This window comes from Erpetoichthys calabaricus, chromosome 17 (genome assembly GCF_900747795.2).
Source record: "Erpetoichthys calabaricus chromosome 17, fErpCal1.3, whole genome shotgun sequence".
Taxonomy (NCBI): domain Eukaryota; kingdom Metazoa; phylum Chordata; class Cladistia; order Polypteriformes; family Polypteridae; genus Erpetoichthys; species Erpetoichthys calabaricus.
The window spans coordinates 5,366,001-5,393,915 of record NC_041410.2 but is presented as its reverse complement, the minus strand read 5'-3'; the positions used below and the strand labels follow the sequence as shown (position 1 = coordinate 5,393,915).

Here is a 27,915-nt window from a genome sequence, read left to right as displayed (position 1 = left end):
ATTTGAGCAGCGCATTACAGCTGAGTTAGTTTCTTATGTCAAATATCCCACCTACGTCAAGCCATATACAGTGAAGGCTCAATACCATTGGATAGCTAATGATGCATAGTTGTCTTAAGATTGGTCACATGTATTACGTGTTACAGTACCAATTATAGTATACAAGTAAGCCCGCGATTCTCTAGAGAATTGTAAATCCAAGAATGGCAATCAGTTTCTGTTCCGTCCAATATTTGGACGGATGACATATCATGGAGGGTGGGTGCGTGTGGGGAAATGTCATTTAATTAAATAAGCATATCTGTACTAAGGCGGTTTCGTTTTGTGGAGATGTGATTCCGTTGCCTTTGCTGACACTGACTGCTGGCAGAGTGGAGAGGAGCAGGTTTAGTTGTGGGCGGTCGCGTCCGGGCGGCTGTAGAACTTGGCGTGCACGCTTTACCTCATGTTTAGTTCACAGGTCATGAAGTGGGCGCCACCTACTGACTCTGGGAAGCCGCTGCGTTTGACTCTGGGGTGCTGCGGTGCATTTGTACTACAGCGGATTCTTTGTGTGGGCGCCGTCGTTCATTGTTGTTGCGTTCGTTCATTGTGTCTATCCATACGGGCTCCTTTTGTATTTCCGTTACTTGAGCTCTTTCATTGTGGACGTGTTTGCTTCTGGTGTGTCTGAAGTGGGCGCCACCTACTGACTGTGGGAAGCCGCTGCGTTTGAGCGCAGTGCACATGCGTTTCGGTGCGTCCGTGCATAAATTAAACTGTGGTTTAGTAATATAGATATGCAACTGCTCATCTTTGCACACCATTACGCACATAACTTGAGTCAGATTTTGACTCTTTTGAGAACAACTTGTTTGATGAAGGCAAAGCTTTATTTGCAAGTATTGCTTAGTATGACTTTGAGACATCGTGTCATGCACTTTTACAGTTTTAGGGCTTGGATATACTTGTCCCTACGCATCACGTAAGCTTGTGGACGCTGTTGCTATGCAAGTAGTGTTCTCACTCGTGCACGTACTTTACGTAAATCTGGAGTATTCCACCAGGTGGCAGTATGAGATGCTCTTGCGAAAGTGCAAAAACAAAAGATGGCAACAGCAACACCGAAGATGGTATGTGAGACTTGTAAATGTAAATTGTGCCATTACGATGGGGAATATGAGACCCTTGTATTGCCCATTTGAGAAACGGATGAAGAAAGCACATGTGCACATCAGCATTTGAGTTTGAATGTTTGCTTCACCGCATTGAACCGTTCATCAAACATTGAAGCATGTACAGTGATCCCTCGCTATATCACGCTTCGCCTTTCGCGGCTTCACTCCATCGCGGATTTTAAGCATATTTAAATATATATTGCGGATTTTTTGCTGGTTCGCGGATTTCTGCGGACAACGGGTCTTTTAATTTCTGGTACATGCTTCCTCAGTTGGTTTGCCCAGTTGATTTCATACAAGGGACGCTATTGGCAGATGGCTGAGAAGCTAGATTGCTTACTTTTCTCTCTCTTGCGCTGACTATCTGTGATCCTGACGTATGGGGATTGAGCAGGGGGGCTGTTCGCACACCTAGATGATATGGACGTTCGTCTAAAAATGCTGAAAGATTATCTTCACGTTGCTATCTTTTGTGCAGCTGCTTCCTGAAACGACATGCTGCACAGTGCTTCGCATACTTAAAAGCTCGAAAGGCACGTATTGATTTTTGACTGAAAAACAAACTCTGTCTCTCTCTATCTCTCTCTCTCTCTCTCTCTCTCTCTTTGTCTGCTCCTGACGGAGGGGGTGTGAGCTGCCGCCTTCAACAGCTTTGTGCCGCGGTGCTTCGCATACTTAAAAGCCAAACAGCCCTATTGATTTGTTTGCTAGAGATTGTTTTCTCTGTCTATGTGACATTCTGTGCTCCTGATACGCACTCCTTTGAAGAGGAAGATATGTTTGCATTCTTTTAATTGTGAGACAGAACTGTCATCTCTGTCTTGTCATGGAGCACAGTTTAAACTTTTGAAAAAGAGACAAATGTTTGTTTGCAGTGTTTGAATAACGTTCCTGTCTCTCTACAACCACCTGTGTTTCTGCGCAAATCTGTGACCCAAGCATGACAATATAAAAATAACCATATAAACATATGGTTTCTACTTCGCGGATTTTCTTATTTCGCGGGTGGCTCTGGAACGCAACCCCCGCGATGGAGGAGGGATTACTGTACATTGATTGTGTTGTAGCTGCAATGTGGCCTTCCGTCACACTACATTATCTTGTAAAAACGGCCAAATCCCCACTTCTTGTCTCTGACATTTTCCACTTTTTACAGACGTATGTCTCAAATTTGCTTCCATTTTGTCTCGCACATCCACTTTCAAACAGCTGGTGATTTGATGCCAGCTGTTCTGGCCGGCATGTTTTGTCACCGTGGAGGTGTTGATCGTAAATAACGAGGCTGATGTCACGTACCAAAACCTGAACCCACGTGCTTCCCAAAGTTTGTGCTGGTACTGCAATTTTTTCACGCATCGTGTTAATTTCTGATGACATGCTCAGAGGACGCGTCAAAGAAAGCCAGGAATCGTGGCAGCCATGGTGTGTGCGTGTAAGCATTCTGGGCGTCAACTATAAACTGGCCAAAAGTGTCACACCTGGAGGCTGCCTGTTTTCTGAGCAGAGCTCTTTCAGTTTCAACTTTCGAGTACACTGGCAATGTTTCTTAACATACAGATGAGTACTTGTTATGTGGTACTTGTGCCTCGCTGGGCATTCTGCCTGATACAAATGTCCTTAAGTAGTTCGTTATTGCTTTTTTAAGGCTTTGTCTTAGAGCAGGAGTGGGCAAAGTCAGTCCTGGAGGGCCGCAGTGGCTGCAAGTTTTTGCTCCAACCCAGTTGCTTAATTAGAAAACAATCCTTGCCAATAATCTCATGGCTTGTTAGTGCTTTAACTCTGCCACATCAGGTCATTCACATATCCTAGATTTTCTACCCCTTGCTATGGATATCATCTAAATGATCAGAAGTCTAAAACGGAGGAGTAATTCTCAGTCCTTCACTTTTTTCTCTTCACTTTTCTTCCAAGTATTTAATTGTGTGATAAATACACAAATGGTAACAAGCTAAATGGAGAACTGCTGCTTTCCTTTGTCATTTGCATCTTACTGCTAATAAGGAGCAATTAAAAACCAAGAATACAGCTATTTAAGACTGAAATAAGCAATATGGGTTCAAAATCTTAATGAACGAGACAACTAAAATGAAGCAGAAGTGTTACTTGAGCAATAAGTTATTCTTATTAGGCCATTGGGTTGGAACAAAAACCTGCAGCCACTGCGGCCCTCGAGGACTGACTTTGCCCAACCCTGTCTTAGATTATCCAACATAGTTGGTTGGGGTAATAGATAGATGAATAGATATTTTATTAATCCCCAAGAGGAAATTCACAATCCTTTTTAATAAAGTCCCTGTGTGCGTCCAGGTGTCCGTGTGTGTGTGTCTTCTGGTGAAGTGCGCATGCGCGGGGCACGGTGCGATGCGTGATATTACTGTCGGAGAAAATTACAGACATTTTACGGAAATACAAACCAGTATTACTGCGAGAGGAAATTAAGGGCATATTACCGACGCGCACGCCTGTATTACCGCCAGAGAAGATTAAAGGTATATTACGGACGTACAAGCCAGTATTACTGTCACAGAAAATTAAAGACACACAATACACGGCGGCAGCCCACGAAGAACGGTCAGTTCAGCAAGTAAACATCAAGAAAAGAAAGGCAGAAAGACAAAGAAAAATACGACCAACAAACAGAATGAGGTCAAGGTCCCTTGCCATATAATATAGACTGTTCCTACTAATGTTTATGCACTACTGTTCTAGCGCCCGTTATTGTAACGGGCTTAATGACTAGTAATAATAATAATATTAAATAATGTAAATAAATATATATGACTAGCCGTGCCTCACAACTCCACCCGCATATTAGTGAAAAAGGACAGTGAGGAGGGCCCTGCCTGGCTCCCCACTCCTGACGTCACGCTTCCCCCTCCATCCCTCGGCCTGCAGCCTCTGTCTCGGATTAGGGTGAATATATCGCTCCTGCAAGCAAACTATGATACTTAGCGCGATGAGAGAAGTCGCAAAATCAATCAAATTGTAGAAAAAAAAAAAACAGATCTAAATCTGTTAAGTAGTTCCCTCATGAACAGCGGTCAGACAGACAGACGTCGGATTTTATATATAATAGAGATTTTATGTGATACAAATAACTTTCAATATTGTTTATATATTTTTGACTTGTATGTCACCTGTAAGTTTGTGCGATCTTTCGCCAAGCTCCACTTAATTGTTCACGACAAAACCTCACCAATAACCTAAAACGCAAATGTGGAGGGTTTACTGTACTGTTGTGATTTGGGGATTTAGGCCTAAAGTAAGGAAACTTCTCATTTTGTTGGGTTTGTGGATGGTTTACTCAAACCAACTCTGGTAGCTTAGGCTTGATTAAGCAGTTTGTGTTCATTTGCTGATACTCTGCGTTCCATGAAAGCAGGATTGTAAATATTCATATCATGATCATATTCAGCGCACTTTAACTAAATGAAGAATGTATTCCATAGCATCTTGCCGTCTTTTGAAGTTAACCATCACTTGAACCTTCAGCTGCTAATTATTGTAAGAGGCGTTTTGGTTGTGAAAGCATTTTTCAACAGCTGCTCAGTAAACTGAATTATATACCACCTCAGTCCCCAGAGGCTAGTTTTAAACCAACCACCTGGCACAAAGAATGGGAGGACACAGACTCGTAAATTCTGACACACTAAGTGATGCCATTTCAGATTGAAATGCTGTCAGATAGCAGCAAGCTGACATGTAATTGCGTAACATCTTAATTACAAAAAAAATATACACTCTTTAAAAATTGCAACCTCCTTTTCAGTTTTGGTAATCAAAAGTTGATGCCTGGTTGGCTTGTAAACGTTCGTGTTGAGCTCTGCTCCCATTAAGATATCTGGTCGAACGGCAACTTAATAGTGCGTCCGATTTGAAGTGGGAAGTCGGAATTTCTGAGTTCCTACTTGGAATTTTCAACTGGGACGCCCCCTTAAATCAGATTTTTCAATTCGGAAACTCTGGACTGGTCTGTCAAGTTCGAGTTTGTCTGATTTCAGATTATATGACGTCAATCCAAAATGGCAACGTACACCGTGAACTTTACTGAAAGTTGTCATATTATACTGCTTATTAACACTTTTGTCTGCCCATGTCTCATGAACACACGGCACTGTCCAACTTCTGTCTATGGACGTGTTGCTGTGGTTTTTGGATGCACAAAAATACCCGACTGATGCATTGTTATCAACTGGTATTTATTCTAATGGAGCAAACACAACAAAGGTTTTCCTGGATGCGTCCATACTGGTTTACCAAATGTTTTACTGGAACGCGATCGACTTGGGTGTGACATCATTTCCACTTCTGACTTCCGAGGTAAATGGAACGCAGCTTATCTTTATGACTGTGCCGTCATGCTGCACAGATTGAGTTTGTAGCCATGTAATTGGCTGTTTGGAGGAGCAGGCCATTTGTGTTTACAGGAAGGTGGACCCAAAAGTGGCTATTGAATGTAGAATAGAACGATATACGGTATCTGAGGTATCGGTTGCTATCTGAGAATTTTTTTTCCTTAATTTAGCCAAACCATGTTGCTAGTGACTTTTCTAACTCTTTCCTTTCTTTGTTTCCTGCTGTAGACACTGTGGTGCTGGGCATTCCGCCATGGCTCAGACGCTGCAGATGGAGATTCCCAACTTCGGCAACAACATCTTGGAGTGTCTGAATGAACAGCGTCTACAGGGGCTTTACTGTGACGTGTCGGTGGTTGTGAAAGGCCATGCTTTCAAAGCGCATCGTGCCGTGCTGGCTGCTAGTAGTTCCTATTTTCGGGACCTTTTCAACAATGGCAGCAAGAGTGCCGTAGTGGAATTGCCTGCAGCCGTGCAGCCCCAGAGCTTCCAGCAGATTTTGTCATTCTGCTACACTGGCCGCCTTAGTATGAATGTAGGAGATCAGTTTCTGCTCATGTACACTGCCGGTTTTTTGCAGATTCAGCAAATCATGGAGAAAGGGACAGAGTTCTTTCTGAAGGTTAGCTCGCCGAGCTGCGACTCACAGGGTCTTCATGCGGAGGAGACCCCACCATCTGAACCCCAAAGCCCTGTTACTCAGACGTCGACGAGTGGCAGCTCAGGGCGTCCCACATCCTGCCACACGCCTCTGCCTTTAGTTTCTCGTGTCAAGACAGAGCAACAGGAGTCATCCTCTGATTCGGTAGTCTGCACCCCTGTGGCCAAAAGGCTTTGGGAGGGGAGCAATCGTGAATCGGGGGGAGCCGGAGGTGGTGGCAGCATGAGAAAGGCAGCTCGTTTTTCCCAGGAGGCTAGCCGGGGTGGGCCGCAACAACAGCAGCAGCAAGGAGTGGTGGCAGCAGTTCCGAACAACACCACTAACAGTGCCTCAGAGAGGACCAGTCCAGGAACCTCGAGTGCCTACACTAGTGATTCTCCAAACTCTTATCACGATGAAGATGAGGAAGAGGAGACTGGAGAGGAGGGAACCGAGGAGCAGTACAGGCAAATCTGTAATATGTACACAATGTACAGCATGCTGAATGTGGGACAAGCAGGTAAGAATACATTTTAAATCTCTGCTTTGTTTCAGGGTTTTGCTTTTGCTTAAAATTTCACTTGACGTGCCGATTCCATAATGAAGCCATTATATATGGTCAGGGCTTGAATTTCAGCATAGGACTTGCAGGTATTGTACCCACCATTTAAAAAATCCTGTCCTGATTTAACTTAATACAGTGAGAGAAATCCTGTTGTGCTTTCAAGGCAAATAAAAAGTCTTCCATTATTGACATATTTATCTTTTCTTGCCATTAGTTGAGACATATAAACACGCGATTCGTCAATGCTTTGACAGCACAGTGATGGGACAGATCGTTTTACCTTGTAGTGTAGGAGGTTTGAGTTAAGCTCCAGCGGGGATGTAAGATGACTGGAAATAATCCATATTACTAACTGAGAATAAACCGGATATGGACGCAGGTACACGGCGATGGGACCATGAGACGTACTGCGCAGTCGCCTACAGCGCGCGTCTCATAAACCGCAAGCGAAGTTTTATCCACCGCGAACGAAGGAGTCACGGCCCAAAAACGAAAGAGCTCAACTAACATGAATGAGAAATGAAGCAACAACGCGCCCATAGCTAACGACTAACGACACAGCCACACAAAAAAGAGGATTCTGCGCTGCACCCCAGAGTCAAACGGAAGAGGCTACAGAGGCCCCACAGGTCCACAAAGATAGTACGGAAGGCGCGGGAAAGTACGAAAGGCGCAGTCGCCCACAACGCGCTTCTGAATAGGACCTGAAGCAACAACACGCCCATAGCTCTGCACTGCACCCCAGAGTCACACGTAAGACACTACTGCGTCCACAAAAGGTCCACAAAAATAGTATGGAAGGCGTGAGAAAGTACGTAAGGCCCAAGTGCCTACAACACGCTTCTGAACTAAACGTCCACACTACACAGCATGGTCCGGGTAATGAGAATAAATGAACTCTTTGTATTAAACGTACGGCATCCTCACACGTCCAAACCATATAGCATATGTGAATCACATTACAGTGATGCATTATTAACGGTACAACCACAGAAAACGCTCCGTATTAACAGTAAGTGCAATTATCCATATTACTAATGGTAGACAACGGATAACTAATGGAGTCACGGTCACGGCTCCAAAACGATCCAGCTCAACTAACGGAGCTACAGAAGCAAGCCCGCATGGATAAAAACAATAGGTGTGGGGGCCTACAACGTGCGTCTGAAACCGTGGAAGCAAAACTGTCTCGGCTCCAAAACCGAACAGCTCCGCATGAACAAATACAATGTACATAGACGCCTACAACACGTGTCAGAAACTGCGGAAGCAAAGCAGGCACGGGTTCAAAACGAAAGACCACAACTGACGGAGATACACACACGAGCCCGCCTGGATATAATCGATGAACGCAGGCGCCTACAGCGCGAGTCTGAAATGCCGCAAGCAAGCAGGCACATATCGCATACATTCATCAATGTATTTCGGGTTACCCAACACCGGGGGTAGGCGAGCGAAGCGAGCAGGGGGCAGAGCCCCCTTGTAGATAGATAGATACTTTATTAATCCCAAGGGGAAATTGACATACTCTAGCAGCAGCATACTGATAAAGAACAATATTAAATTAAAGAGTGATAACAATGCGGGTATACAGACAGACAATAAGAGCTTGGAAGAGGACGAATAGGAATCAAGAAATGCTGTGTTGGCTGCGTGTGGGCGGGACCGGTTTTGAAGTGGAAGCAGGACGGACCAGAAGAGTAATATATATGAGAGTACGATTCCTGTACTCACTTGCTGAAATTCCTGGATGTGAACACACATTTCCAACATGACTTCTGCTGTTTTTATTTTTGACGTTTGCTGATGCCCATTTTTAGATGTAGTTTTTAATCCTGATTTAACAATAGTTTTAATAATGACTACTTGTAGTACTGGGTTTCTTACTACTACTGATACTTTACAAAAGCTGGTACCATTACAATTTCGGAACTTTGGTGTCAAATCAGTACCGAAATGTTCTTGTGACATCCCTAGTTAGATAGAAGAGCAGGTTTTTCTGTCTGTGTAAGCAGCAACAGTGGGCAGTGGAAAGAAACAAAAAGCGATTGGAGTTAGAAAGTTGAGTCAATGTCAATAGTAAATGGGTCAGTAATTTTGCAAATGGGGAGCAACTGTGACTTTATGTAGCAAGTCTGAAAAATGTTACAGTTGAGGCCATAAGTTTAAATACACATTGGCTAAAAACTTTCAAATCCAAGATTCCACTACTTCACACAAGGACTGTTGGCTCGAATGTCACTCTTCAAATATAAATTGAATCTATATGAAATACATTTTTATCTAATGGCAAATGATGACATTTGATTATAAAAAGAACATTTTTGTTTTAAACTTGCAGCCATACCACATACCCTTCAGAACAAGTTACTCACCTGAAGTGAAGTGTTTTCTGGCCTGGCCAGTACTTGGATGGAAGACCATCTAGGAAAAGCATGGGTTGCTGCTGGAAGAGGTGTTGGTGAGGCCAGCAGGGGGCACTTACCCTGTGGTCTGAATGTGGATTCCAATGCCCCAGTACAGTGATGGGGACACTGTGCCGTAAAAATGGTGACGTCTTTCAGCTGAGACGTAAAACTGAGGTCCTGACTGTCTCTGGTCATAAAAGATCCCCGGACATCCTTGGTAAAGAGCAGAGTGTATCTCAATGTCCTGGCTAAATTGCCCACCATAGCCTAGTCATTCTGGCCCCCTAATCATTCCTGGTCTCTAATTGGTTATCTGTCTCACTGCTTCACCACCTAATAGTTAATGTGTGTTGAGCAAACTGGCACGAAAATGGCTGCCGTCGCATCATCCAGGTGGATGCTTCACATTAGTGGTGGCTAAGGTGGCTGCACAGTCACTGAAGCACTTTGAGTAGTGAGAATAGCACTATATACAGTAAATGTAAAGAATTATTATTATTATAATTATTAATTTTGGCAGACACACCATGCTGTCATACTTATATTTTCCATATCACTTCCACAGTCAGTGTTCTTATACTTTTTTAATTGTTCGTTTTTATCACAGTCAGATTTTTGGTTAACAAGTGTACTAACAATGGATTTTGAACAGTCCTCCACCACCCTAAAAGTATCGCTTTGCTCCTGATCCCGTTCCGTTTCACTCTTGATCTTGCAATCCCTGATTTGCTCTTGTTTTATATTTAAGCCATTAGGCATTCATCGTAGAAAACAAAAGCTAGCTTCCTTTCTCATTTTATTGTTAAGACGTATTTAAAATCACCATTTTAAAGAGCATCTTCATTCTCAGGAAAGTATATTTAGATAACCAACGTGTGTGTCTTGGAGGCTTCTGGCTTGACGCACAATTCCTAAAGTGAAAATAAGAGTTAAGGTTACATGTGTTTGTTTCATCTGCGTCTGTAAAGCTTCGTCCCATAAGTAATTCTTTGACCACCGGTGCCCCACTGTACAAACGTATCACATCGGGCTGCTCTGCTCACTTGTTTTACCTCCCATGAGCTGTTTTTTAGTTTTTAAATTATAACCTCGGCTTTCTTGTGATTTGTTTTAAAGTTTTGTTATGTATTTTTTTTGTAGTAGTCATGTTTTTAAGTTGCTGTTAATGAAAGTGTTTGCCAAAAAAAAATATAATGAGGTAGGAATACGTAAAGATCATTACAATGCAACTTTTAGTGCATTCAGTAACTCCATTTGTGAAACATCAATAGACCTTGCCTTGTATAATTGCCTTGACTTGTATAAAATACACATGGGCACTGACTTCACGTCTTTTGCACCCAAGAATCAGCGGACACATTGTAGGTCACAGGGCTGGATGAGGGGGCAGGGTGTGGGGACTAAACAGACGTGTTTAATGTGTTTAAGTAATCGTCAACAGTTTTGTGTGGATTTCATATATGCATTGCAAATACATGTAAGTTTTCTAGTTCCACTTTCCTCTTTGATCGCATCCCTTTCCATGCATACAAAATCACATATTTGTGACTGAACAAAGCATTCATCTCAGAGAGTCCATTTTGTGCCTCCTTCCTGAGCGACTTTTTAAGTCTGAACAGCCGCAAGATTTTTATATTTTCATATAATTGATTGTATAGTTGCTTATGGTACCTTGATCCTTTTGGAGATGGCTTCTATGGAGGAACACAACTTGTGAAGACCCACGATATTCCTCTTAAAGTCTTGACTTTAATTTCCCCGTTATCCTAACCTGCTGGCTGTACAGGCAGGGTTAGGCCAGAGAGTCCCAATTAGCCACTAATTATGACAATAAGCAACTCAGAAGCTGATAAAAGTACTGACATCATTTCCTGGAGTCATCCATGCTGTTTAAGGAGATGGTCAACTTGGTGTATGGAAACTTTTGACCCCCTGAAAACTGACATAGTGATTTAAGGCTAAAATAAATCTCTCTGTTAATCCATTATTTTGAAGAAAAATTCTTAAGGAAATTAAATTCTGTGTTCCTTACTCTTTTTGGTATTTCTACGCAGGTTTTCCCCTGTTGAATTGACTGGGAAAGTCGACTGTGAGGTTAAGTGAGCAAGTGTGGGTCCCCCTTGGTGAATCAAGTGTGATCGTCAGAGTAGGGGTGTGGGATGTCCTCAAAGTGAAACACAACGGTACCAACTCGCAACCCAGCGATTGTTAACCATTGCTGTAATTGACTTAATACATGAATTGTTTGGTAAGGTGATAAGACGTGAAGTTGACAATTTTGAGTTTAAAGGTTTTTAGCCAAGGTGTGCGTAAGCTTATGGTGTCAGCTGTATGATAGAATGACAGTATGTTCCTTCACGGTTCCAGCACCTCATCCACTCCGGCACACCGGTTGCTTAGCAGTTCATAAGCTGGCAGTGTGACATGTGTTGTCTTTTCAGTCCCAATATGTGACACAGTAGATGGCTGTGTAAACACCAATGCTATTAAACAATTTGAGTAAATATGGTAAGTGTGTTGCCATAATGTCCACTATAGAAGGGTCCTATAAAGGTTAAGTAAACATCAGCTTATTGTCATGTATGGTTTCTGTCATTATCAAACATATTTAAGTGTCCTAATGTGCTAAATTATTTTGTGAAAAGCAAACCAAAGCCAGCAGCAAGATTGTTCTCTAGAACTTCAGTAATCCTGGATTGTTTTTGATTTTATACAACTGTTTGTAATATTTCTTTGACTGGGCGATGTATTCTGCTTGTCCAGCAGGTGAACGAGTTGATGCTTTACCTGATCATATGACATCAGATACTAGGAACAGGATGCGGGTTCGACAGGATCTGGCCTCCTTGCCTGCTGAGCTCATTACTCAGATTGGGAATCGTTGTCATCCCAAACTGTACGAGGAGGGAGATCCAGCAGAAAAACTGGAGCTCGTCACTGGTAAGCCAGCACATTAATTACTTTGGTCCGATTGGTTAATGCAGAGTCCTGGATGGCTCATTGAGAAAAACAGCCCATAGTATCATCCTAAATTTGTCCATGTGATTATTTCTTAAAGGTTGCTGTGAACAATTAAAAAAAAGTTCATACAGTGGTGTGAAAAACTATTTGCCCCCTTCCTGATTTCTTATTCTTTTGCATGTTTGTCACACAAAATGTTTCTGATCATCAAACACATTTAACCATTAGTCAAATATAACACAAGTAAACACAAAATGCAGTTTGTAAATGGTGTTTTTTATTATTTAGGGAGAAAAAAAAATCCAAACCTACATGGCCCTGTGTGAAAAAGTAATTGCCCCCTGAACCTAATAACTGGTTGGGCCACCCTTAGCAGCAATAACTGCAATCAAGCGTTTGCGATAACTTGCAATGAGTCTTTTACAGCGCTCTGGAGGCATTTTGGCCCACTCATCTTTGCAAAATTGTTGTAATTCAGCTTTATTTGAGGGTTTTCTAGCATGAACCGCCTTTTTAAGGTCATGCCATAGCATCTCAATTGGATTCAGGTCAGGACTTTGACTAGGCCACTCCAAAGTCTTCATTTTGTTTTTCTTCAGCCATTCAGAGGTGGATTTGCTGGTGTGTTTTGGGTCATTGTCCTGTTGCAGCACCCAAGATCGCTTCAGCTTGAGTTGATGAACAGATGGCCGGACATTCTCCTTCAGGATTTTTTGGTAGACAGTAGAATTCATGGTTCCATCTATCACAGCAAGCCTTCCAGGTCCTGAAGCAGCAAAACAACCCCAGACCATCACACTACCACCACCATATTTTACTGTTGGTATGATGTTCTTTTTCTGAAATGCTGTGTTCCTTTTACGCCAGATGTAACGGGACATTTGCCTTCCAAAAAGTTCAACTTTTGACTCATCAGTCCACAAGGTATTTTCCCAAAAGTCTTGGCAATCATTGAGATGTTTCTTAGCAAAATTGAGACGAGCCCTAATGTTCTTTTTGCTTAACAGTGGTTTGCGTCTTGGAAATCTGCCATGCAGGCCGTTTTTGCCCAGTCTCTTTCTTATGGTGGAGTCGTGAACACTGACCTTAATTGAGGCAAGTGAGGCCTGCAGTTCTTTAGACGTTGTCCTGGGGTCTTTTGTGACCTCTCGGATGAGTCGTCTCTGCCTTCTTGGGGTAATTTTGGTCGGCCGGCCACTCCTGGGAAGGTTCACCACTGTTCCATGTTTTTGCCATTTGTGGATAATGGCTCTCACTGTGGTTCGCTGGAGTCCCAAAGCTTTAGAAATGGCTTTATAACCTTTACCAGACTGATAGACTCAATTACTTCTGTTCTCATTTGTTCCTGAATTTCTTTGGATCTTGGCATGATGTCTAGCTTTTGAGGTGCTTTTGGTCTACTTCTCTGTGTCAGGCAGCTCCTATTTAGGTGATTTCTTGATTGAAACAGGTGTGGCAGTAATCAGGCCTGGGGGTGGCTACGGAAATTGAACTCAGGTGTGATACACCACAGTTAGGTTATTTTTTAACAAGGGGGCAATTACTTTTTCACACAGGGCCATGTAGGTTTGGATTTTTTTTTCTCCCTAAATAATAAAAACCATCATTTAAAAACTGCATTTTGTGTTTACTTGTGTTATATTTGACTAATGGTTAAATGTGTTTGATGATCAGAAACATTTTGTGTAACAAACATGCAAAAGAATAAGAAATCAGGAAGGGGGCAAATAGTTTTTCACACCACTGTACATGGCTCTGAGGCTTCGGATCTGCACTGGCAATCGGAAGGTTGCCGGTTCGAGTCCCGTAAATGCCAATAGGAACTCTGCTCTGTTGGGCCCTTGAGCAAGGCCCTTAACCTGCAATTGCTGAGTGCTTTGAGTAGTGAGAAAAGCGCTATATAAATGTAAAGAATTATTATTATTATTATTATTATTATTATACACAAACAAATGCTCATGAATCCTTCTCGGTCGCGGTTTATTTATAAATTGAAAATCAAATTCTCACTTAGAAGATCTATGCAAAACGCTTTTGAAACCTGGCAGGATCTGATCAATAACATTTTAGAATAAGCATTTTAATTGAGGAACCAGATTCTCCCCCTCTTTTTATTTTTTTTCTTATTTATTTATTTACTCTATTTTTATTCATTTATTACTTTTGTCTATTTACTTATTTTTTTTACTAGTTTTTAAGTTTTACTCTGCTGGCCTAGCTCTCTTTCTCATGGGGGGGGGGGGGGGTTTGATTTGTTTTGAACAAAGTCTTGCAAAACTTGACTTATTTGTATGGAATGTTGATTTTGATAAAATCCAAAAAAAAAAAAATCAGTATGGACTCCTGGGGACCAGCATATAGTATGTGCCCAAAGAGGGCCCTCAGATATCCTTATGTGGTGAAATATAATACAATACAATTTATTTTTGCATTGCCCAAAATCACACAAGAAGTGCCGCAATGGGCTTTAACAGGCCTGCCACTTCACAGCCCCCCCCCCCCAGCCTTGACTCTCTAAGAAGACAATTGAAAAACTCCCAAAAAAACCCCTTATGGGAAAAAATGGAAGAAACCTTGGGAAAGGCAGTTCAAAAACAGACCCCTTTCCAGGTAGGTTGGGCGTGCAGTGGGTGTCAAAAAGAAGGGGGTCAATACAAGACAATACACAGAACAGAACAAATCCTCAACACAGTATAAAAAGAAATTCTGGTCCGTACTTGTAAAATTTTTAACAGTAGATGATATCACATAATAGGATTTGGATGCCATATAAACATCAAGAAATCACCCTGTATTAATGGTGTTACAACGATAAGTGAAGTGGCAGATGATCTGAATTTACAGCATTATCGAGTGTCAGTGTTTCCTGTTCACACATAGTGGGTTCAGAATGTTTTCAGACCCCTTCATTTATTTTGTTTTGATTTGTTGTAGCCTGGTGCTAAATTCTTTTAGATTCTTTATTCCCTCATCAAACTACACACAAAATGACAAAGTGAAAATAGGAGTTTAGAAAATTTTTGCAAGTTAAATAAAAATAAAAAAACCTGACATATCTCAATGACACAAACATTCAGACCTTTTCCTCTGCACTCTGTTGAAGCCCCTTTGGCAGCCATGCCAGCCTGGTGTCTTCTTTGGTTTGACATGACTAGCTTTACACACCTGGATTTGGGGATTTCCTGCTGTTGTTCTCTGCAGATCTGTCAGGTAGGATGGAGACTATTGGTTGACAGGTACTGTATATACTTGCGTTTAAGTTCTCCCGCGGTTAAGTCGGGACTTGATTTTACCGTATAATTTCTGGTATTTTATAATGTCGGTCGTATAAGTCGAATGCGGAAAACTCACGCTATTGGTCCAGGAGATTACGATATGCTAATGCCCACCTGAGAGAGTAACCACGGAGCACACAGACTTTTTTTTTTCCTATGTATTGTGCCTACGTGACCACACAGTAATACCCGAACTATTCCGAAGAGACATTTGCACTGTTTTGTATTTTTTGTATCTCACACCCTCATACACCTTTATCGTAAGAGCATCCTTTATGTACGATGGAGCATTCGATCAGAAGGAAACATGAAGCTGGTTTTAAATTGAACATCGTTGAAGTAGCCAAAGAAATTGGTAACTCCCCTGCTGCAGCAAAATTCGATGTGTCTGAGAAACTGGTGTGAGCTTGGAGGAAGCAAGGAGATGTAAAAAAAAAAAAAGTGTCGTATTTTTGAATGATTTTTCGGGTTGCAAGACCCCAACTTGTACAAGAGTATATACAGGAATCTCCAGAGATGTTCGATTCCACACTCTGGCTGGGCAACTCAGTGACATCCGCAGAGTTGTCCCTAAGGCACTCCTCCTATGTTGTCTTTGCTTTGTGCTTAGGGTCATTGTCCTGTTGGAAGGTGAAGCTCTGGCAAAGTCCGGGATCCAGGGTGGTCTGGAGGAGGTTTTAGTTAAGGATATTTTTGTAATTTACACCACTCGGCTTTCCCTCAGCCCTATCTAATCTAATATATATATTAGGGCTGAGCAAGTTAACGCGTTGTTATCGCGTGAATACATTAATTAACACCGACAATTATTTTATTGCATGTTAATGCAGTTTTTGTTGTTATTTTGAAAGCCTCAGTCTTGCTAGCGATCGATAGAGATCAGTGATCTTCTTGTTACAGCGCTTTTCGATACGCTTTTGCTAGAAGGAAAGTTAGTTTTCTTGATTTAAACCTCGATTCCCTGTGCCTGCATGAGTAGCGAAGAGCAAACAGCTTCTAAAATGGCATGTGGAGAGATACCTAAGTGAATGCTCAAAGCAAAACTTTTTTCGTATTATCGATGACTCGGCCTCTGATTTGTCGGACTCCAATTTTGATGCAAGTGATCCGGAGATGTAGATCGAAAAACGAAAGTGAGGTAGCGGCATCAGCTGATCAGTCCCCAGCTGATTGTGGTGCTGAACACGTTCGTGTAGCTGATGCACCGATGGCAGCGTTCGCCTGGGAGGACAGACACTTGCGATGACAGGAAGTGCAAACCAGATTGGGTGTCACTCACTTTAACTGCCACCCCCTGCACGTCTCACAAAGACAGCCAGGCAGCCAGCCTACTGTGCATTCCTGCTGGCCATCGAGCCCTGAAACCCGTGCAGCCACTGCTACTGCAAACAGGCGCAGACAACAGGCAGCAACAGACGTTTTATGTTGATTTATGTGTGAAACCATTGCTTTGTGCGCTTTTCAGAAAACAGTATTTTGGAAAAAATATTAGCCCTCAAAGAGTTGCTACTGAACATCGACTGTTTATGCTGCTTCCTTACAAAAGAAAATGTTTCTGCTGGTATCTGTTCAGATAAAAAAAGATTTAGAAATGTTAACTTGCTGTTACTTGGAAGGTGCCTGTGATAATGTTGTGATCGTGGCTTTGGAAACTGAAGGTAACTTGTTTTTCTATAACAAACTAGATAAAACGTTAGTGCCCTGGCAGTGGCCAATAGCTTTTGTTTTATGTTTGATTTGATTACATTAATCTTTAAGTTGAGATTTACAAGAAATATTTTAACTGCTACTATGTAAAGGAAATGCTGCTATTAAAAAGCATCTTGTTTAAAGTGTTTGTAAACCAAATACACGCAATACACTACTTTTGAGTCATTATTGAATTTTGCACATAACAATGTGATTGTCTGCGATTATGTAGTATGTATTATTAGTATGTATTATGTATATGTGTGTGTGTGTGTGTGTGTATATATATATATATATATATATATATATATATATATATATATATATATATATACCGTCTTTTTCCGAAAATAAGCCCTCCCCCGAAAATAAGCCCTAGTTAAAATAATGTGAAAAAAAGAATTCGTTAAAAAATGCTGTTGATTTATTAAGTATGTTTAGCTTCCCTAATACTCGTATTTCAGAGAAATGTTTGAAATAAAATATTCCGAGAAATTCATTGTTTACCTCTACAGTTCGTTTCAAATTAATTCTTGGAATTTATCTTAAAAATACAACATAAGGCAGCATGAATACATACCGTAAATATTGTGTCCGCTCTGCTCTGCTGTGTTGTACTGCGTCGCGCGTATCGCAGAGTATGGTCGAATGAGGTGGGGAGGGGGTGGAGGGGGGCATGCATATGCGGAATGCGACGGAACGCGTCGTTGGCGCACACTATAAATAATTGTTCGTTAAGGCAGCAGTCTACATTGAGCGACAGTGCAGATACAATGTTTGTTCATTTCAGTCTTGTAAGTCTGATTATTTCCTCATACGTAATTTTATTTTTTATAAAGTGAATAATTTTTAACCGCAGTTAAAATGAGTACAAAACGAAAGAGCTATTCCGTCGAGTACGAAAAGGGAATTGTGGAAGACTCCAGGGGTGTAAATCTTGATTTATGACGATGTTCCAGAAGAAGATGACATGACTGTAATTGAATAAATTTTAATTTCTGTATTCTGTGTAAAATAAATAAATATTAAATAAAAATATATAAATATACTTTTATTTTTGTCCTCCCCCGAAAATAAGCCCTAGTGCGTATTTTGGACCAAAAAAGAAAGTAAGACAGTGTCTTATTTTCGGAAAAAGACGGTATATATATATATATATATATATATGCAGCTGGAGATCCACGAAGGGAGAAAAAACGAATCACGTATCATAAAATAGGTTTGTTTTTTTTTTTTTTTTTTTATTCCTGAGCTTTCAACCCTGAATGTGTTGCTATATATTGCGCCTTTGATTCTTGTAAGTCTAATCATTATCCTCTGATGAAGACCCCTGATAGGGGTTGAAAGCTCAGGAATAAAAAAACTATTTTATGATACGTGATTCGTTTTTTCTCCCTTCGTGGATCTCCAGCTGCAAATATGCAAACCGTATCACAGACCTTCTCTTCCATATATACAGTGGTGTGAAAAAGTATTTGCCCCCTTCCTGATTTCTTATTCTTTTGCATGTTTGTCACACAAAATGTTTCTGATCATCAAACACATTTAACCATTAGTCAAATATAACACAAGTAAACACAAAATGCAGTTTGTAAATGGTGTTTTTTATTATTTAGGGAGAAAAAAAAATCCAAACCTACATGGCCCTGTGTGAAAAAGTAATTGCCCCCTGAACCTAATAACTGGTTGGGCCACCCTTAGCAGCAATAACTGCAATCAAGCGTTTGCGATAACTTGCAATGAGTCTTTTACAGCGCTCTGGAGGATTTTTGGCCCACTCATCTTTGCAAAATTGTTGTAATTCAGCTTTATTTGAGGGTTTTCTAGCATGAACCGCCTTTTTAAGGTCATGCCATAGCATCTCAATTGGATTCAGGTCAGGACTTTGACTAGGCCACTCCAAAGTCTTCATTTTGTTTTTCTTCAGCCATTCAGAGGTGGATTTGCTGGTGTGTTTTGGTTCATTGTCCTGTTGCAGCACCCAAGATCGCTTCAGCTTGAGTTGATGAACAGATGGCCGGACATTCTCCTTCAGGATTTTTTGGTAGACAGTAGAATTCATGGTTCCATCTATCACAGCAAGCCTTCCAGGTCCTGAAGCAGCAAAACAACCCCAGACCATCACACTACCACCACCATATTTTACTGTTGGTATGATGTTCTTTTTCTGAAATGCTGTGTTCCTTTTACGCCAGATGTAACGGGACATTTGCCTTCCAAAAAGTTCAACTTTTGACTCATCAGTCCACAAGGTATTTTCCCAAAAGTCTTGGCAATCATTGAGATGTTTCTTAGCAAAATTGAGACGAGCCCTAATGTTCTTTTTGCTTAACAGTGGTTTGCGTCTTGGAAATCTGCCATGCAGGCCGTTTTTGCCCAGTCTCTTTCTTATGGTGGAGTCGTGAACACTGACCTTAATTGAGGCAAGTGAGGCCTGCAGTTCTTTAGACGTTGTCCTGGGGTCTTTTGTGACCTCTCGGATGAGTCGTCTCTGCGCTCTTGGGGTAATTTTGGTCGGCCGGCCACTCCTGGGAAGGTTCACCACTGTTCCATGTTTTTGCCATTTGTGGATAATGGCTCTCACTGTGGTTCGCTGGAGTCCCAAAGCTTCTCTGTGTCAGGCAGCTCCTATTTAAGTGATTTCTTGATTGAAGCAGGTGTGGCAGTAATCAGGCCTGGGGGTGGCTACGGAAATTGAACTCAGGTGTGATACACCACAGTTAGGTTATTTTTTAACAAGGGGGCAATTACTTTTTCACACAGGGCCATGTAGGTTTGGATTTTTTTTCTCCCTAAATAATAAAAACCATCATTTAAAAACTGCATTTTGTGTTTACTTGTGTTATATTTGACTAATGGTTAAATGTGTTTGATGATCAGAAACATTTTGTGTGACAAACATGCAAAAGAATGAGAAATCAGGAAGGGGGCAAATAGTTTTTCACACCACTGTGTATATATATATATATATATATATATATATATATATATATATATATATATATATATATACTGTAAGTTTGATGTGTTCTCCAACTCAAAACTGTGTAAGGTGCCACCAGCTCTATTCTGTTGGAATTTGGTACTTTAAACATAGAGTGAAGAATTTAAAACAAATGTGGGTTTCATAGTAAAGAAAGTAAAAACACTATGAAAAGATCTATTTTTGCTCATTTTTTTTTAATGCTGATGGCTTACACTCTTTAATAAGAACAGCTGCAAGATCTCCATGGGAAAAATACAAAGATAATTGCAGTGACAGTATCGTGGCAAAAACTTCACCTGGGCAGCACTCCTCTCAGTTTTGTGTCCTTACTCCGAGTGATCTTGGGCTGATGGATTGTTAAACCAAACCCTTACCCCCCAAAAAATTTTGATATGGGCGTCTAATTCTAAGAATATCCTCTTTTTGTAGCTTTCTCCATTTCATCGGCCCCCCTTCGCTACATGCAGTTGTCATGGCTGTCTTTCCTCAGCTGAACTGAAGGAACAGGAAGTCTTTGTTGTAAACTTCCCAGTTCTCTCCAGGGCATTAATCATTTGGACCTTTTGTGTCCCCTTGTTTCCTGTCACTTTAAAACTCCTCCAGCCGGTCAGAATTCCATGGATGTTTTAAAAAGTGTCTGGCATGATCCAGTCTGTTGGAATTCCATGCATTTTTCTTGACATGTCCCAGCCTGTTAGAATCTCAAGCATGTACGAGGCTTCGTTCCTCAATCATTCAATTTTATTCTTTACAAAAACTCAAATGCTTTTTGTTTACATTATTTATATATGAAATAAAAGTTGTTAATAAAGCTCACTGCAGCATCCAAATGATCAACTGCTACAACATGGTCAATTTATTTCTGACTTTACTGCATTTTTCCCCCCCACTGACTGACACTCTTCCCTCGACAACTGGACGTTATACAGACAATCGAATGTAAATCTAAAAATGACCATCCATAATGTATTTTTGCTTTCTTATACTGCTACACAAGCGTATGCCATGAAAAAATAGAATGTATGGGGGCCCATGTTTAGATTCTAGAAGGGAGGAGGCATCTGTTACAAATTCTCTGTGCTGAAAGCGTTCTGTTTGACATCCCTTTTAACTAGAACTCGTGTAATACGCCATCGGTTCAAGGTGCTGTTTCCTTGGCGGCCTGAATCACACAATGCTTTGGGCCAGGTTTAATACTGTATTTTGGACTTATTGCTATGCGTGCCACTCTTTGGATAAGCAAAGCATTGGAATAATTATGAGAAGATGTGAATGTAAAGATATTAGGTTTGCCAAAACCCATGTCATATTTGATGATTTTTTTCCACAGATTTTTCGCACAGTCTTCATTTACATAACCTTCACGTATCTAAAGGCAGACACCTGACGTGACATGGCCAGCAACACACTCTCACAAAATCAAACAGATTTCATTTTGTCTTGTGTCACATGCAGGGCTTTCATGTGCCTGACAACATGGACAGCCATTTTGGCAACAAAGAATAAGGAGCCATGGGGGTTTTGGACCCGACAAAGTGAAGATAGGCTTGCCTGTGTGATGTCTCATGTTTTACATACCACGACGAAATAGAAAAAAGAAAATCGCTATACCTGTTAACCCTTTGGACATCAGCGTCTCTGTCAGGCAGCATGTTATGGGCCATCAGAAAAAAAGGGCGAGCAGGACTGCACTGGAAAGTCGTTGCTCAGTCAATAATGTAGGCAGTGCCTAGCAGTTTTCAGTCATGTAAATTGACGTGGTCCAATCAGCAACTGCAGTCCACAAGTCTGATAACCCAACGATGAGAAGTCGTATAATGTGACATTGGCTTAAGCGTGGTCCTTGATCAGATTATTAGTTTGCATGCAAAGTTTTCCGAATCCATTTCATTTGAAGAAGTAAAAGAAGCAAATGTTCATTAATGAATAAAACACCAGTCAGTATTACACCTTTATACGGCAAGTAGACAGTCCTGTGACTCAGTAATTAGTTGGTTTTACTTTAGGTGTGGCAGTACATATAAAGCAATCAAAGACTGTGCCGTAACATTTTTTTCCCACTTTTTTATCCATTAGTTTTGGTGAAGGAAATGTATGGACAAAGCCAAGGACTACCATGAAACTATTGTAGCTGGGTACACTGCAAGAAATTGAACTGACATCACACAAGTGTTGCTTACCTAGGGAACTGTAAACTTGTCTTCTTCAAAATTCAAGAAGTCGATAAAAATTCTTCAGGGAGAGACATCCATCCATGTCTTTAAATGCCAATTTCTCCAAGCAACACTGCAAAAGAGAAGTAGTCAAGTCAAGTCAAGTGGCTTAACCTCCATACACAGTATTGTGGCACAAAATAATGTTCCCCTTCCCCAAACATACATTAGTGCAGCAATCAGAGTGGTGAGGATATTGGATAACATTTTGCGCTCAAGTAAATTTTTTCATTGTTTATAAATTATTACAGTGAATGACTTTCAGGTCTATTAGACACACAATGCTATATTTTCTTTAAACCAGTTGTGACGCCCCTCTGCCCTATCCATAAAGTTAATTATCCCTGACTATCTGATAATGTCTGGTTTAAGAACAGAACTATAAGGAGCTGTGGAGTATAAGAACTACTGAGAGACGGTTAGGGAGATCTGATCAGGTTTAAGCTGGTGTGCAGGCCTCTTCGTTGGAAGTAATTTGTTCATAATTGGGGGTGCTCCAATCAGGTACTTTTTAGAGCCTATATCCTGTTACTGGATTGGCCAATACTGATTTGTTTTTGCTGCATAACCACACACTGAGAAGACTTATGTTCTATATTAAAGTGTTAACATTGTTTTTTTTTTATAATTAAAATACAAGGTGAGACACAAAAATAATGGGACTGGGCTTGGTACTTTCCTGGAAAACTATCTGGAGGTCGGCTGAACGTGAATCAAAGAACTCTATCCCCTCCTACACGCCCTCTCAAACCGCTGACTGGCTCGGTATATCCTGTGAAGAGCCCAGTCAGTATTTGCACAACAATTGCTATACGAGTTGCCGCTATAATGTCGGGTGAAAAAAACTGAACAGTGAATCAACATCAAATTTCTCACAAAATTGAACAAAACGGCCACAGAAACTTATGAAATGATAAAAACGGTGTATAGTGATAACAGTTTGTCACGCACACAATTTTTTTGAGTGGCACAAACGTTTCATGCAAGGACAAGAAAATATTGAAGACGTTCAACGCCCAGGTCGCCCACACTCGTCTCAGACGGATGAAAACGTTAAAACGGTGAATCAGATTGTTCAAAATGATCGTACTGCTTTTTCCATAGAAAAAACATTCTTCTCCTCTTATCATCCTCCCTATTCGCCCGATTTAGCTCTTTGTGACTTTTACTTGTTCCTGAAAATCAAGAGTGACCTGAAGGGAACACATTTTTCTTCAGTGGATGAAGTGAAGACAGAAACTGCAAGCCTGTTGAAGAGCCTTAAGCAAGAGTTTCAATCGATGGAAGATATGTATGGAGCGGTGTAGAGATCGAGAGGGGGAGGATATAGAAGGTGACAATGTTTAGAATGCTGTAATTCATCGATATATATATATATTATATATATATATATATATATATATATACTGTACGTACATACATACAGTAGAGTCTCGCTTATCTGACCTTCGCTTATCCGACGTCCCACCGCAAAAAAAAACAAAAAAACGCATCAATCGGCAACAACAACTGCAAGTTGTGAGCGTAGTCTATTTTTTGTTGCTAAGTTCATTTTTTCAGTTCATTTTTTCTGTTGTTTTGTTGTAAAATATGATTATTAGGTTCGTAATGTGTAAAATTCTAACATAGTTTGACGTTTAATAGGCTTTTTCTTAACACCTCCCATTATCCGACATTTTTGTTTATCCGATGTTCTGCTGGCCCGTTTATGTCGGATAAGCGAGACTCTACTGTATATATATATATATATATATATGTTTTTTTACCATTCCTGTTATTTTTGTGTCTCACCTCGTATAAGACCAAGGTGTAATGTGTTCACTTTTTATTAACAAAATATATTTTTATAGGCTTGTTGTTCAGTGAGCATGAACATGGTAAAATAAATAACTCCCTTAAATACATACTTTAACATGTAGAGAAAATATTTATCCATAATACATAGTGCTTCTCAATTACAAGCTGTCATATTGTTAAATTTCTCATCTGAAACAAACCTTAATATAAAAAAAAAAAGTACTTTTCAGTTTGTCTCACAAATATGCAGAGGACAGTATTCTCACTTTTTGATTCAATTAGTTGATATTGGCAGTGGAACACTCCTTTAAATGTAAATGTACATACATGCATGTGTAGGTGTGAATCATTAATTGCACTAAATGCTTTTTTTGCTGTTAAAATATACATTTACTATATTTAAAGTTTTTTGTTTTTTTTATTATTTATTTCCCCTGTGTGCCAGCTAGACATTCCTAATTCTTGAGGTGTAATTATAAATATGGATTACCATTTTAATTATGCAGTTATTTCTTACCGTAACTTATACTGCATAACGCACAAATAAACGCAGGACAAATCTTTAAAAAAGCCGCAGATTGATCAACTGTTCCTAGGATGTCTATCAAGGAGATACGAGGTTGACATGCTTAACAAGTTTACAATTGTGCGATATTTTGCTTAAATGTTACTTACCCCCATGTGCTTTATGACTTTTGTATGTGTATATTATTGACTAACTTGTTTCTTTTAGGGTTTCCTTTAATAGCATTATGATTATGAATAGACTTTTTTTTTATGCCTGGTACCACTGTGCATCAGTCCTTCAGCAAAATACTAATTTGTGCTAACATGAGTTGTATTTCTGCCTAGGTACAAGTGTGTTCATCACAAGAGCTCAACTGATGAACTGCCATGTCAGTGCTGGGACGAGGCACAAAGTCCTGTTACGGAGGTTATTAGCTTCATTCTTCGATAGGTAAGGTCTGCTGTAATTGCAAGCAATTTGTTCTTTCTACACTAATTGTATTGAAATTCACATGGGTCCCAGCATAGTATCAATTAACTCATTATCCTATATTTGGGCCAGGGGTACAAAGGATGGGTGAATGGTTAGTGCTGCCAAATTATACCTCCAAGAGACCCAGGTTTGAATCTCTGGTTTCTGTCTGCATGGAGTTTACTTATTCTACACGCCTGTGATATGTTGTAGTGGCTAAGACACCTGAATTTAAACACCTGCAATAACCCTGGGGAAGTTGGTTAATCCACCCACCCATCCATCCTTCTGTCCATGTTCCAAACTTGCTTATCCAGAGCAGGGTCACAATGAAGCTGAACCCCATTCCAACAAGCGTCAGGCACAAGGCAGAAATAATACCCTACTACCAGATCCATCTTACTTGAGGATTTAGTTGTGCCTGCCATCTCTTTTACTCTGTAGGAAGGGGACCATTCCTAAGCAAAGTGACTCTCGCAAAGCTTTGAAAGACTGAATGATAGAATGGATTTAGGGCAGTCCCGGTGAGGCACTATAAAAAGGAGCATCAGTGGTGTTTCTTGACACACTTCTGCTGATTAATTCATTGGCTTACCAGAGAGAAGACGTGCAGCATCGTTTATAATAGTCATCAGTAGGGCTGCTCTAGTCGAGTTTTTTAGAGCCGATTCCAATGCTTTTGCTTTGCTTTCTTTATCCTTTAATTTTATTTTTCTATACACTAGAGTCCTGCCTAACTAGCCATGTAGAAGATGTATGTTCTATATCAAAGTCAAGTTGGGGAGCACGTACTGGTACAGTGCATTGCCACACCCACCACACGACGAAACAGCTTGGCATCCCGGTTGGCAACCCCCCAGGCAGACACGCGGTCCAGTCCCACCCTCTGGAAATGACCCTCTGTCTGCCGCAGCCAGGTGTTACATGGGCGTCCCCTTGGCCTGGTCCACCCACTGTGGTCCCCAGCAATGAGGATCCTACGAGCTGGATCACCCTCGGGGAATCACGCCACATGGCCGTAGTGCCGTAACTGACGCTCCCTCACAATGCAGATCATGTGCCTCATTCGGGACTCCATGAGCAACACAAAGTCAAACCTACGGGGTACCCAAGGATGTTCCGGAGAGCGACAGTACCAAAGGAGTCCAGTCCTTGTCTCAGGTCACTGGATAGCATCCATGTCTTAGGCATAGCCATCAGCAGTGTGTCTGCCTGCAGAGAGAGTGACGACCTTGTCGAGAGGTTTACTTACCTCAGCAGTGTCATTCCTGTCTCTGGTGACTCTTCCTATTAAGTCAGTAGACGGATTGGGAGACCATGGGGGGGTCATGAGGTCAACATAAAGGGGTGTGTGGACGACGGTCCAAGTCTTTAGAGTCCTGGTGCTTCCTTTTTTCCTATATCAAAGTGGTATTTTTTATAATTCAACTGTAGATCTGTTCATTTTTTATTAACAAAATGAAATTCTGTAGGCTTATTGTTCAGTGACCACTAAAATAAATAAAATCTTATTAACAGATACTTCTAAAAACTAATAAAATGTGTACAAAAATATCTATATATATAAAATCCCTATGTGCGTCCAGGTGTCCGTGTGTGGGTGTCTTCTGGTGAAGTGCGCATGTGCGGGGCTCAGTGCGATGCGCGATATTACTGTCAGAGAAAGTTAGAGGCGTTTTACGGAAATACAAACCAGTATTACTGCGAAAGGAAATTAAAGGTACACAATACAGTGACGCATATTACAGCCACATACAAGCCAGGATTACTGTCAGAGGAGATTAAAGGCATATTACCGACGCGTACGCCTGTATTACCGCCAGAGAAAATTAAAGGTATATTACGGACGTACAAGCCAGCGGACGTACAAGACGGTATCCTTCAATAAGGGCGCGCAAAAAAAAAGGCGAGCCTCAAAAGGGCGACCTCAATTTGGCGCAGCGAATAAAGGCGCGCGTAAATAAAGATCTGCACCTTTGTTGCTCTTCACATATTCCAGAGCCATTTGAACTAAATTATCTATGAACGCCTTTATTCGCCGTGCTCAACTGAGGTCGCCCTTTTGAAGCTCGCCTTTTTGTGCACGCCCTTATTGAATAGAGCCGTACAAGACAGTATTAAAGACACACAATACACGGTGGTAGCCCACGAAGAACGGTCAGCTCAGCAAGTAAACATCAACAAAAGAAAGGCTGAAAGAAAGAAAAATACAACCAACAAAAAGAATGAGGTCAAAGTCCCTTGCCATTTAATATAGACTGTTCCTACTAATGTTTATGCACTACTGTTCTAGCGCCCGTTATTGTAACTGGCTAAATGACTAGCCAATCCCAGCCAACACAGGGCACAAGGCAGGAACCAATCCTGGGCAGGGTGCCAACCCACCGCAGGACACACCCACACACCAAGCACACACTAGGGCCAATTTTAGAATCGCCAATCCACCTAACCTGCATGTCCTTGGACTGTGGGAGGAAACCCATGCAGACACGGGGAGAACATGCAAACTCCACGCAGGGAGGACCCGGGAAGCGAACCCAAGTCTCCTAACTGCGAGGCAGCAGCGCTACCACTGTGCCACCGTGCCACGCATAGACCAGAAACATTTTTTTATTTTGCTTTGTTATTGCAGTCCATTCCTTACAGGACATCTGAGGTTTTATCCTCTTTATCTTTGCAGGAACACTTTGGCAAATAGCTGCGGAACAGGCATCCGCTCTTCCACAAATGATCCAAGTCGGAAACCTTTGGACAGCCGAGTGCTGCACGCTGTCAAATGTGAGTCATTCCTTGTATTTTTAGTAGTCCCTGCCTCATCACCTGATGGCTCTGTTTATCGGGACTCCATGCAATACGTGTCCTACCTGAATGAGCCCTGATAATGTATCTG

General features: G+C 41.2%; 1 protein-coding gene across 1 annotated transcript in view; it reads left to right on the top strand.

Moving 5' to 3' along the window:
* Positions 1-27,915, top strand: part of nacc1b (nucleus accumbens associated 1, BEN and BTB (POZ) domain containing b) — a 56,239-nt gene that overhangs the window by 16,764 nt on the left and 11,560 nt on the right. The window contains exons 2-5 of the mRNA XM_028823418.2: positions 5,741-6,672; positions 11,889-12,065; positions 24,899-25,004; positions 27,706-27,803. Of these exons, the coding sequence (XP_028679251.1) occupies positions 5,766-6,672; positions 11,889-12,065; positions 24,899-25,004; positions 27,706-27,803 (1,288 nt within the window). The 5' untranslated portion in view covers positions 5,741-5,765. The remainder of the gene's footprint in view (positions 1-5,740; positions 6,673-11,888; positions 12,066-24,898; positions 25,005-27,705; positions 27,804-27,915) is intronic.